Below are 13,693 nucleotides of genomic sequence, written 5' to 3' on the forward strand. Positions count from 1 at the left end.
TATATAGAATAAACATGTTGATAAAAATAATAATAAAAGGGCAATGTTTATGGGATATTGGATTTTAAAAATGCATATAACTTTCAATTTTAATAATTAAGGCTCGAAAATTGAATAAATATTTTACTGTATTTATTAATCCTTATTTTATCATTGGTTACACGGAACATCCCTAATTGCTATATTTTATAAAACTTTTTGAACCCAAACATCTACACTGCAGATAAAAAATTTAAAAAAATTACACTTCAAAAATTATTAATTACTTGAGCCAATAAATAATCATTACGATCATGTATTTCTTAAATATGTTATGTATCTACTGTTATTATTTCTATTCAACTGAAAAAATGTGTGATATTTTAAACATAAGTGTTGTAATTAGGTATTAGGTTAGACAATGGTTTTTGGGTCGCTTTAAAAAAAAACAATTCCCTGGCCGCTCTGAAGGAGCCAATTTGCCTCTGAACATCACTACACGCCTACACCAGTCAACTTTTTATATTTATTATTGTATTAAATATTTAAATATATTTTGGACTTGGAAATAAATCATATTCACAATGTAAAAATCGTTTTATTTCGGTATAGGCATATTATTACATTATACATAATATTTGCGCGCGCCAACTCGTGTTTCAGTTATGGCTTTTATTTTTTTTTATCACCTATCCTCTAAAATAACCTCCTTATTTTTTAAAAAAAATTTAAAAATGTATAAAGTAGAAATTTTAAACATAGGTAAAATGTCAATAGTACAACAGTCACGACAATTTTTATGATCAAATTGATTGAAAATATACTGTTTTTTTTTTTCAAAAAAGTGAGTTATTGGCTCTTTTTTACCTACCTACCTACCAATATTAAAATTTTTAGGTAAAGTAAGATACTACATGATGACAGAACGTTTCAAAAATGTTGTTTTTTTCATTTCGTTCAATAGTTTATGAAAGTTCTAGGAAAGTTAAATACTCAAGTCCAATTTGTATTTTTATTTCAAAATAATAATGTTGAATATGTTAATAATGTGTAATAATTATATAAAATAATTTATTTATAAATAAATAAAAAGGTATGTAAAGAAGTGGGTAGACCGTAGACAATTTTTGATCTATCTACCAAGTTAGCAGGGGGGCTATTTTACTCTCCGAAATATCAGGAAAAAAAAAATTACCTGACTTACAAATGAATGGTATGATATTTATGTACATTTTTTCAATAACCCCCCTCCCTGAATTTTTTTCCTGCGTTTGCGCATGAAGTAATTTAAAGGGCTATCATGGCTCCAAAGAAAAAAATAACTACTTGCTTCGTTATTAATTATAATATTAATTGTACATTTGCACATACTTTATACAACATAGCCACATCTTTTTTTTACAGTTCATTATTTTAAAGCAATATCATATAAGTTAATAGTTATTACTCAATAATGAACTTTTGTCTTTTAGTTTCTATGTATTTATTATTTCTTGAGAATAAATATTTTTCAAAAACTTAGAATCTCTCTCAACATTTACTAATAATACACATTGTAATAAGTTTTGACCTTACCATATAACTGCTGACATTTTAATTTCAAGAAAGTATGTTTGCAGTTTGCATTAAATCTGAGCAATAGACAATTTAATTAAATATTTATACATTTATAAATTATAAGCAATGTAAAGGCACTTAGGCACCTTAGTAGGTAGGTATTTATTTCTCTTAATTGACTCTTCTATCACTTCTATAATTTTCATTTATTTGTTATTTAGAAATTGTACATGTTATATATTGTATATATTTGCAGGTATCTTCAAAAAAGTATGTCTGTCAAAAAATAAATCCAAATTATTGTTATTATTTTAATAATATTTAGGTGCTCGATTATTCAAATATTTACAAATTTTAAATTATGCATAAGTACATATCTTATAACAATAAATAGGTTAACAAATGTTATAACTTATATTACAATGGTTTACACATTTCAAGGCTATAAAAGCAAATAATACAGAATAAACAAATTAAGGTTGTAGTCGTTGTAGATATTTTTCATTTGTTACAATTTCAAAACTGAAAAATAATTGTCATTCATTTTTGGTAAAAATAAGTTTTATCTTTGTGAAGAACAATAAATAGATCCAATTAAGTAATAAGAAATCATTCTACTAATATTATAACAAATTTAATTTATATAACTATATTAATAAATTAATATTACTCATCATAAGTAGACATTTTTATTTTAGAGAGTGGAGGAACTTGGTACATTATCATATCCGTTTTTTCTCCTGAATAGAAGAAGTAGTAAATTAAAGTAATAAATTCATTCAATTGTATGTAATTTATAATGTAAATTATTAATGGTATAAATATTATACTACCAGTATTAGTTTTTATTACAGTACACATGTCACACACATATGTATATAAATCATAAATGAATGTTTTGTAGTATTTATGTTATTGATTTTCTTTTTTCTCTTACTATATAATAAATTAATTAATAAGTACCAGCATCACTGATAGATTAATGCATTTGGTATTTATTTAGTAACATTTGTAATTACACTAGAATAGTGCATTATCAATCATGTTGCCTTAATCGCAGTCCAAAAAAAAAAAAATTCATTGTACTTGAATATTTAGGTCATTTTTGGTTATCACTATTCACAACCAAAACAACCAATTTTTGGATGTATCAACTATCAATTTTTTTTTGATTATATTATGTTATAACTTATAACCAATTCTTTAAATTTTATTTATTTATTAAAGTTACATACCACTGAACTTCAAATAAATATATAACATAATCTGGAAATCTGCATAATATATGTGTATCTTAATTTCTATTTTGACTAGTGACCACATCATGCATGATTGCTTGAAAAAAAACATTTTTTTGTGCTTATTTGATCTGACTCAATAAAAAATCACTTGAATATGTATCAATCATTGTCCTTTGAGTTCCTACATTTTTCTTTTTTTCTTAGCATTTGATGTTTTGTTCTTTCCTTCTTTCCCTGTTAGTGGATAATATGTAAAATTGTATTTGTGATTTACATACAGGCCCGGGTTTGAAACAGCAAGCTACAGAGAAAATCTTGATGGGCCACGTAAATTTGGGCCAGTAGCCAAAAAATGTAGGAGCAAACATTTTCTAAAACCCCCAAATTATTGAATATTAGGGTTAGAGTTTTCGTAGCTTATAATATATAATACAATTTTAGTCTACCCTAAAATGTAATCAAATCTCCACCAATGAACTAGCCGATAGAAATTTAAAATCTCGGTGGACCGAAAAGTCTCAATCCGGCACTGTTTACATACCTACGAACATACACCAGATGCATTGTAAAAACTGCATATCAATAATCATATGCATGTCAATAATCATATGCATATCAATAACCACTAATAATGATAGATTGAATTGGAGTATATTATATTTTATTAGTGGTAATATTGTTGAAATATTATAATAATATTTTATAAAATATTTGTAAACCTAAGAAATAGTAGTTTTTTTTTATTGGTTAGTGATAATCGAAAGTACAATAATTTATGTTGTTAACATATGAAGTCAGTTATACATTATGTATAAAATAGAAACTGTTTTTATAGGTGAACAAATATTGTTGTCATTTCAATATTTTTTATGCAAAAAACGAGGTCATGGCTATTGCCAGGTGTACTAAGGAATTTCAATAATATGTGTTTGTTTTGAAAACTAAAGTCAATGTGGCATTGTAATTTATGAAACAAATATTTATAATTAATAATTAATAAAAATGTATTGATGAAAAAAATTGTTTTTATATAGACTGGTTTATAGTTAATCTTAAATTGATTTGTACTTAAAATGGTAATCAACATAAAGATATGCATATTATAGGATTGTAGTCTTGTTTGAATCCATATAAATGTATTTATATTTTTTGTCTAAATATTTTGGATCTTATTTTTTAAAATTTAATAATTAGAACACAATAAAAAATAGGATTGAAAGACGAGCGTTTTTATTTCGAAAAAACAATACTTCGAGTCTATAGTCTAAAATTATTCACAATATCATAACTATGTAATCGAATGACGTAGATATCATACAACAGGTAAACACACAACAAGCGAATCACACGAGTAAAATGAATTCGGAAAATAAACATGGAAAGGCTTGAGTTTGATTGTTTTCCCATACTGTGACCGAGGAAAAACAAATAATAATAAAAGAAAAGAGTACGCTGAGAAAAGAGACTAAAAATTCTTATTTACAATTACAAGGAACAGAAACTTGGTCAACTAATTACAACAATACCAAACAAACTTAGAGTAATATAATAATAATAATTATTATTATTATTCTAGAAAATAGATTATAAAATAAATAAATTAAAATTATTATATCCTCGAGTAGTTTGAATAATCATAACAGCGACTGAATGGACGCATTGATTAATTTACGAACTGAGGTATATATTCAAAGAAAATTTCTTCAGTCTCTTTTCACAGACGATCTTACAAATTATTAAGTATTTACATCTAAATTATGTTATTTTATGAACACACACAAAAGAAAAAAAAGAATGAGTTAGAAATTAAAAACCGAATACAATGGAAACAGTAAACTGTTCGAATAGTTTACTTTACAATATAAGAATCCATTTTAATCGGTTTCAACGAAAAATTTCATAACGAGACCTAGTTTATATAGTTAACATCAATGATCGTTTTTTAATGCTAATTATTATAAAATAATGTTTATTATAAATCTAATGGCTGAGTTGCATAAAATAGATTCAAAACAATTTAGGAACCCCTTTGATAAATGGAAAACAAGTAATTAAACAATTCAATGGACCATTCAAATTGTGTGCTCTTATAGATTTATGCAATTCAACCTATATAATATTATTATTAGTAACAATAATAATGGAACTAACTAAAATAATAGTACTTGTATTATAATGAATGTATAATATAATGTAACATATTAAAAAAAAATTATACGAGGTTAGGCTGCAAATATCACTCATATCACATGTGCCATTCCGACGACAGTTGCCGTTAGCCAGTTTTTTTTTTTTACAATATATTGTGAGAATACAAACATGTCCAAACGCGTTATCAGCAAACAAGCTACTTGCATTTTAGGAATTTTCTTATTTTTAGAAATAACATATTTATGTACAAAAAAAAAGAAATTAAAACTTACAATTTTGTGAATAAAAAAAAAAAAAAAAAATTATATAAATTTACAAAATGTGTGCCCTGGAAGAGTTGATGGGTGGGGGTGGTGGGCTGGTGAGATCGTATGTCTGCATCACCGCTGTGGACGGTCCGTTTCAGCTTTGTTTGACGCGCTTTCGGGGCGGTCCAATTGGCGGTATTTGCTGTGTGGCTAGTGCGCGAAACGCTTCAGCTATTAGGTGTGGGTGCGACTGTATCATGGTTTTCCAACCAGTAGTGTCCATCACATCGGTCGCATGGCTGTGAAATTGAAAATGTGAATGATATTATTATGGAATATGAACATAATATATTAAAATTAAATTAATTGGAAATAATATCTTATATTACGATTGAAGATTAACGCGAAAAGGGGTCCGTCAACGACTAGGTATTATAGTTTATAACACCGCAGTTACATAATATTATATATTAAACATTATTCGATGGCTATAGGACTTTAGAGGCCAAATAGTGCATAGGTACTGGCGTACTGCATACCCATTCCCTCTACGTGACAGGTTGATATCGATTTTATTTTAAAACATTCTGTTACATATTTATTTATTTATTTATTAATTCTAGCGATGTTTACAACTGCTTGTCTGCTTCTATACATAATATTATGTAAACTATAATATAAGTCAATACATTTCATTTTCATAAAATTGGTAAAAACAACATAACATTGGCCGTATTTTTCACAAAAAAATGTATTGAATCTTTGTTATGCATTTTATAAACATTTTTATACTCAATTAAATATATGTATTATGTATTTATAGTTTAAACTTTATTTAGTATTAGTGATGCGTAAATTGTAATGCTAACGTCATTAAAAACAAATATTTTTGAATTATAATTGGACTTAGCCTCTCGTTATATAATTTTATAATTTTATGATTTACTAATAATTAATTGTTAATTGAGAAGGAAAAAAAATAAAAAGCAAATTAGACAGGTGGCTTATCGGATATAGTGATTTTAGATTAATACTTTTTTATTGATGAGTATGTTTTATATGATCAATGATCTTTTATATGGTATAATGGTATAATGTAATCGAATGGGCACAAGATGGTTCAACTGAATAGACTTATAAAACTATTTTAGTAATAAAGCTTTTGCGGCCTCTATATAGTCCATCGAATTATACACAACATACATATAACCATTGGACCATATAATAATAATAATATTATCGATTATAAATTTATAAATTACAAGTAGCAATAAAATAATATAAATGGTATGCTCCTATACTATATAATTTATTACTAAGCAATATGTATGCATATCGTACATCGTATTCGTATATGTCTATATAGTAAAGTTATGACATGGTATAATACTGCCATGTAATAAAGTATAAATATAATTTATACTCACGTGTTAATAAACTCGATTGTTTGTACTTTCAGTTGGTCGGCACTGTGCAGATCAGCCAATATTAATATATCAGCCGCGTTGTCAATCGACAGATTATTACACAGGGCTTCTTCGCACATGACTTTCAGCCTCTCTAGTGCGTACTGAGCACGAAAAGAAAAAAAAATTAAAATGACGTAAAATAAGTTTAAAAAACAATTTAATAGGTAACACTAATGACAAAAACAACAAACCTTGTCGGCTGCCGCTAACAAATCGTCCGCCATTCTCTCTAGATTTGCTGCCCGACCGGTGTATATAAACCGAAGCATTTCTCTGAGGACTTCGTGATCCACATCGGTTATGGCGACACGGTTTTGTTTGCGTTCTTCCATCTCGTGCTCAAACATGGCGGCGAACACGGGACTTCTCGCTGCACAAGTAACGATAGGATTTGTTATTTCTTATTATGTTACACATGGCTTAAGCGATTCGCACGGTTAAAGTGAATTGACAATGCCATTATGATAATTACCGGCAAGTATAGCTTTGTGTGCTTGGAATTCTCGCCCACTAACCGACAGCGTTACATCACTAAATTTTTGTATTTCGAATAAATTTCCTAGGTCGTCGGGCAGACGGCATTCAGGTACTTTAAATTGGACCGCATTTGACTGACCGGATATGTTGACACTATCAGCAACGACGCTTACCTGCAAACGAGCCATCTGTCAAGTCATTATTCGTGCCACTTTTTATTAAATTAAGACTTTGCCATGTTTTTATTCTTTCGTTTAATTGTAACAATATTAGTAATAATAATTTTGATATAAATCAATAATTATAATTTAGTTAAGTAGGCAACTGAATAGTTTGTAAATGTAAACAAAGACTGGTTAAAATATGTTATGTTTAAAGGTTTTTGAAAATATAAATTACCTCGCAAAATATGGTAAGTTTATCGTCTGGTAAAAGGCCATTAGCTTCGTCTAATAGAAAATCACGCCTAATAAATTTTTTGAACCCCCAATCCTTTCCTTGAACGAATCTGTAGGCCCTCTGACTCTCTATATAAACGAAAATATATACATATAATCAAGACAATTTTATACGCGTAAAATTTAAATTAATTACCCATAGCCTTAGTTTCTTCACGTTTGGCATTTAAAATTGAGAATTTGAATTTCGCTCTAACCTCAGTCTTGTTGCACGAGACTAGTAGTAAATACAAAGACAAATAGTCTTTGCTCTCCTCATCTAAGCCTTTAGGATTCACTCGCAAACACCTAAATATAACATGGAATTATATATGCATCAGTATATTTCATTTGGAAATGCAAGGAAAATAATACAGCTGTATAGAAAATAAAATTTAAAGTATTTACCATTTCAGTTTGTCGTTTACTCCGGCGGAGAAAGTAGACGATTTTAAAACTTCGCCCATTTCTTCCCGACAAAAACTAAAATTGTTAATGGTCCACATGTAACTGAACTTAACAACTTTCACCTAAAAGCAAAAAGTATATATTATAAGTATATATATAAAAAAATGAATAGTCGTAGGAGGTTTTACGGAGAAAAAAATAGCATCCATAAAATGATTGATAAAAATAAAAAAATATTTTGCTTATTGGCAATAATAATAATATTCAGATTAGTTGATTTAACAGCAACGGTTAAACAACAATCCAATGTAATCTATTATAGGCTACAGCAGTATAGTTTCATAACAATATCAATAAAACATTTGAATTTGACGCCTTGACCCAAATTTAATAGTGCTGAGTTATAAACATCATATCAATGTGTGAAATAATATTCACGATATATTTTTATTTTGAGAATTTTCAAACTGCAAAACACACAGTTGGTTATCGCAAAAATGTCATTCTAATTTCGAAACCATTTGAAATATAATGCGAATTACGTATCAATCGCGGGCCACAGAGACGTTACATTGTTCAATGCGTTATTATTGCGTAGAATTGTGTCGTATGTTGCAAACATATAATACACTTGATTGTATAACGTACTATATTATATCAATGGATATCACAGGATACGCGCAATCCAATACATTTGATACGAAGAGTGTATCAGCAGCAATTTACTATATTGGAACGTATTCGAAAACAATAATATCAAATTATTAATATTTGAACTATTTCAAGTATTCAATATAATATGTTATAGCCTTATAGGTACTATAATATAATAAGAAGCACGTGTTTTGCGTGTATGATTTGAGCGCGTCGAGACAACTGTCGCGCGGAATGGGCGGCTAAGCGCATTATTGATACGATCATGGACAGCGAAATACTACAATATTTCAATATAATTATATAGTTTTGGCGAGAATAATCATTATCGTATTTTTGTGGATTTGTGGTCATCGAAAATGTGTGCGGTGATCGAAACGTGCAGTCCGCATTGACGTTACGGCCACCTCGGAGAGATCGCACGCATAACATTAATTATATCATAATGACTGCTATAACGCGAAAAACACATAATTTTGTATCATTTGTGCGCGCCGAGGAACTATTGTGGCGTTAAATCAATTTAGATAGCGACGCGCGCGCGTTCGGGTCGGCGGGCGGCAGCTGCGGTGAGTACGTCACCGCCCGCCGGCACAAAGGGCCCGAAAAACGCCGAGTGACCTTGACGGCTTCGAGCAGTAGTTGGGGTCATCCTCCGCCGCGCAGAACGAGAGCGAACCGATGAGCGAGGAGGTGTAACACAGCACGCCCGCCAACCGTGTGGTGAAGAAAAGAGCGCCGGTCATCGGCCCCACCCCCTCATCGAGGCAGGCGCTTTTTCTTTCGGGACATCACACACACGCGCGTGCGCGGCGCACGCGCACTTAACACACACACACATACTACATACACACACACACACGTCCATACGCACATATCGGGTCCAACGCTCCAAGGCCAATGTACTCTAACGCACACGACGACGATGACGACAACGAGACGCTACCGCTGACCTTGCTTGGGCGGTATCATATATTGCTATTCAAACGGATAGAAGGGGTACCGGAAAGGCATATTGTAATCGTCTTATATCGGATATATCATATATTATGTGCCTACTACCACTGCCTATAATACTACTACTATAATATTGCTACTACTACTACTACTACTATTACTACTACTACTACTACTACAACTACTACACACTATACTATTACTTTTATTACTATTACTACTCTTGTCGTTAACGGACACCGATGTCGACAATTCGTCGTCGTAAGAGGGATATTATAATAAAGTTTGATAGAACAAAATAATACATTGAAATAAATTCATGAGGAGATGAGTTTGTCGGGTGGCCATGAGGAGATGAGTTTGTCGGGTGGCCGTATTGTGTAGTATGTTTTGGGGAGAAACAGAGAAAATAGGAGGTCGACGACCGTCAGGTCGATCAGGGGTTCGTAAACGCATCTCAGCTGCCACCAGGAAATACGGGCGTTTAAATATATGGGTTTAAGGTTTGGACGAAAAAAATGGCACGCGGAGGGGTGTGTTCTGCTGCAGCGTTGCGGCCTGTCACGCATCCATCACGTACGAGCAGGCGGCGCGTGCGCGCACGCATACGGCACGCAGCACACAAATATACGATTTGTTCGCTAAATAATAGGAACACTAGGGTTAGAGGTTTATGTTATATTTAAATACTAAGCCGATACGCGGAGGAGTAGAAGTAGCAGCAGCAGCAATGGATATTTTCCTCCGTGACCTATTGAAAATGCGAGGGATACGAACTTTTGAACTCGAACTTTTGGCCTTTGGGCCCACTCCCACCCTTCACCCACCGGGCAACAACCACTGTTACGGTGAACGGCGGAGCGCGGTTATCGATTCGGTCGGGGGTAGAGAGGACAGGCGGGATCCGCAGAGCGCAAAAACAGCTTCGTCTGCGCCGCCCTCTCCTTGTTATACCGATTCCACTTTCTGAACGCGCGGGGCTTGACGTGTGGTCCCCGAACTCTATCCTGAAGGGGTCAGGTCCGCGTTGTAATGAGCGCGTAGGATCGATCCACGGTTGCCGTCACTCTGCCCCGCTGTCGCGGTAGTCTCCTACACGCGTCCACTTTTGGCGTTCACGTACATAACCTCCAAAATGCACGTCCTTGAGGGACACGTGACACCGCCGTCACCGCAAACTCCCTCTTTTATTATGTATTTATTATACACGTGTAATGTGTATTATTATTTACACAACTGGGGAAGGAAATATCAAAGATATAAAAATTTTTTGTGTTGTTCTGTTGTGAAAAAAAAATCATTCTAAAAAACGTTTTGTAATTCTGCGTCAAAATGTGCACTTCGGATGGGTACAATAATATATTATTATAATGATAATAATAATATAGGCGTGGCCGCCACCGCCGTGCAGAGGCCAACGGCTCCGGAGGTCCGTTGGGCCAACGAACTTTGCCGCCCGGGAAGCTGTTTCACTCACACAAATAACACACATACATACATACACACGCATACGCATTATTAAACACATGAATACACATCCAAGGGTAAGGACGTTCACCTGGTCATATTATATGGCAAACGTCGCGCGGTCATCGCCGTCGTCGTCGTTGGTGCGTACATCCAGGGCGTTTATAACGGGAGACGTTTTTTCTCGTGAGACGCAACAATAATAATGACCGGCAACAACTCCATACAATAATAATAATAATAATAATAATAATTGGCAATAATACGGAATAACATTACATTTCACGATAATAATCGCCATTGTGTGATGCGAAAAAACCTAGATTGGTAATAGCTAGTACCGTTTTTTTGTTTGTTTATTAACCTCCTAATATGCCAACCAATGTAACTATATATAATATTAATATAAAAAATATATAGGTACAACTGTTACCAACGAAACCGTTTTAGAGTTGGACGTGCGGCAATAACCATGATACATGATATATTATAATAAATGTCGATGGACATAATATATTATAGTATGTCAATATGATATAAATACGTGTCGATAAGGGGGGTTGGTATTTTTTTTTTTGGAAAATTGTGTTCATTCTTACTTGTGTATAGCACCAGTTCTCCGCCACGGGTGTGTTCGCCTCGGACGAAGGAGGCGGGCTGGGTACCCGAGATACGGACATGGTGCTGCTGCTAGGTGCACCGGCCACGACGGCGGCCGCCGCGGCCGCGGCAGCTGATGCGGCCGCGTTCACCGATCCCGACGAGCCCGCTGCCACCGACACTCTGGCTGTCTGCTGCGGCGAGCACTCACTCACCACTGGCAGCCTGAAACAAAAAAAAAACACATTTGTATATTAATATTCACTCCACCAAATCGTTTAAAAGAACATCACATATATTATTATTTATTATTTTAAAAAAGGGATCAATGCAATGATCGATAACCTAATTATATGATGAGGTTAATAATGGTATATGCACACAAGTCCTATTACTATGCATTATATACATAACGACGATGCGCGACGTTACGTTCCTGAGAAATCGATGATTGAATTTTGAAACGATTTCTAATTCATTATTTTGTCTGTCTATTGCACAATTGGTGTGTATTACAATACGTAAAATCATATTTTACCGTCAATAGTAATTTTGTCACGATGATACTATATCTACCGGTCTGCTACGATACCCGACAAACAATAGCAATAGGTAGGTTATTTTTATTATTATGATTCACGATTAAACATTTTACTCTAATGAAAATAGTGTACAATTATTTTAAATATTAAATTATTTTTAATGTCCATTTATTCAATTAAAGGCGTATTCAATGTATTTATAATTTTTATTTCGAGTGGGTTTTAAGAGTATGATTATTTAAGTAAAAAAATTAAAATGTATAAGTGTTAAGTAGTGTTCGTAGTTAATATTTTTTTCTGATAAATTATATTACAACATTAATAACCTAAGTAAGGTTTAATGTATATTGTATATGAGCTGTACAAAGACGACGTTTGTTTTCCTAAATCTATATTCTCACACGTGTACGATAACAAATTGAAAAAAAAAAAATCACAAAAATGTCTAGTCTCAGCTCGTTCAATAAACACTACGTTATATTGTATATGACATATAATATAATTATATTATGTATTACATACATTGCAAAATTGCGTATAATATTCAAGTATTTAAAAAAAAATAGGAATATATATGTATATACATATAATAAACCTACTTATAGCAATTATATCTTAAGATAGTTTTGATAGCGTGTTTAACAAATAATTAAACACTATATTAACAATAGAGAATTATTTAAATTCCAACAGTCACCGATATAATAGTACGTTTCTCATTTCACTGCAGACCATTATACACACAACATCTCTACGAATCTTTAACTAATTGTTAATGTAGGTATAGTAATATTATTGAATTTATCTGATTATTGTACGTACTAGAGACCAATCATCGTATAATTTATCGATTATTTTAGGAAGTACGCGGAAATTTTTAGATGGAAACTAAAAACGTAGGTACATGCGTCTTACAACAAAAGTCAGACGAAACTAGAAAGTGTGATGTGCGTATACATTATGACATTTAGTCCAGTTTCTTTATAATCTGAACAAATTTGAGGGCGTTCGCGAAAATTTTATCAGACATGCGCTCAAAATAGAAACGGGCGATGAAAGATAAGTACGCTACTCTGCTATATACATAATCCTCGGTTCCCGAGTTTTGTTTCTTTTTTATTTAATACACATTTACATTTTCCTGTTCGCATGCCAAGTCCCATACACGCATTCTTCTTTTTTCTCTCTCATAGACGCTAATATATACATATACGTCGTAAATTATTATTATATGTATAAGAACGAAGCCAGCGGTGGCGCGTGTATGCTGTGGCCCCTGTGGGAGAACACATAATATTGGTCTTGGTCCAGAAGTCGTTCACCTCTCGGTAAACTATGAGCCAGCGAACTGTGAACGACGATGCTTTGGCCGGGGCGAGGAGGATGACATCCCGATGAACCGGTCGGTCGGTGTCTTTGTCCGCCACGCGCCCGGTCATAGACATCCGGGCGGTTATACTGCGAAGATTCTACATGGGTTCAAGACCGTACAACGCCACCGTCGTA

General features: G+C 32.6%; 1 protein-coding gene across 3 annotated transcripts in view; it reads right to left on the reverse strand.

The window, feature by feature from the left end:
* Positions 1–3,985: 3,985 nt before the first annotated feature.
* The window catches only part of LOC132917667 (protein roadkill), a 44,303-nt gene continuing 34,595 nt past the window's right edge, over positions 3,986–13,693 (reverse strand). For 2 of the 3 annotated variants that reach the window (XM_060978514.1, XM_060978513.1), the window contains 8 exons: positions 11,645–11,870; positions 7,968–8,089; positions 7,717–7,868; positions 7,522–7,649; positions 7,118–7,310; positions 6,837–7,015; positions 6,604–6,746; positions 3,986–5,475 (listed from right to left, as the gene is read on the reverse strand). In XM_060978514.1, coding sequence (XP_060834497.1) covers positions 5,331–5,475; positions 6,604–6,746; positions 6,837–7,015; positions 7,118–7,310; positions 7,522–7,649; positions 7,717–7,868; positions 7,968–8,089; positions 11,645–11,870 — 1,288 coding nt within the window. In that variant the 3' untranslated portion in view covers positions 3,986–5,330. Of the gene's footprint in view, positions 5,476–6,603; positions 6,747–6,836; positions 7,016–7,117; positions 7,311–7,521; positions 7,650–7,716; positions 7,869–7,967; positions 8,090–11,644; positions 11,871–13,693 lie in introns of those variants that run through there. The other variant, XM_060978512.1, reaches the window with a different exon arrangement.

This window comes from Rhopalosiphum padi, chromosome 1 (assembly GCF_020882245.1).
Source record: "Rhopalosiphum padi isolate XX-2018 chromosome 1, ASM2088224v1, whole genome shotgun sequence".
NCBI classification, from domain to species: Eukaryota; Metazoa; Arthropoda; class Insecta; order Hemiptera; family Aphididae; genus Rhopalosiphum; species Rhopalosiphum padi.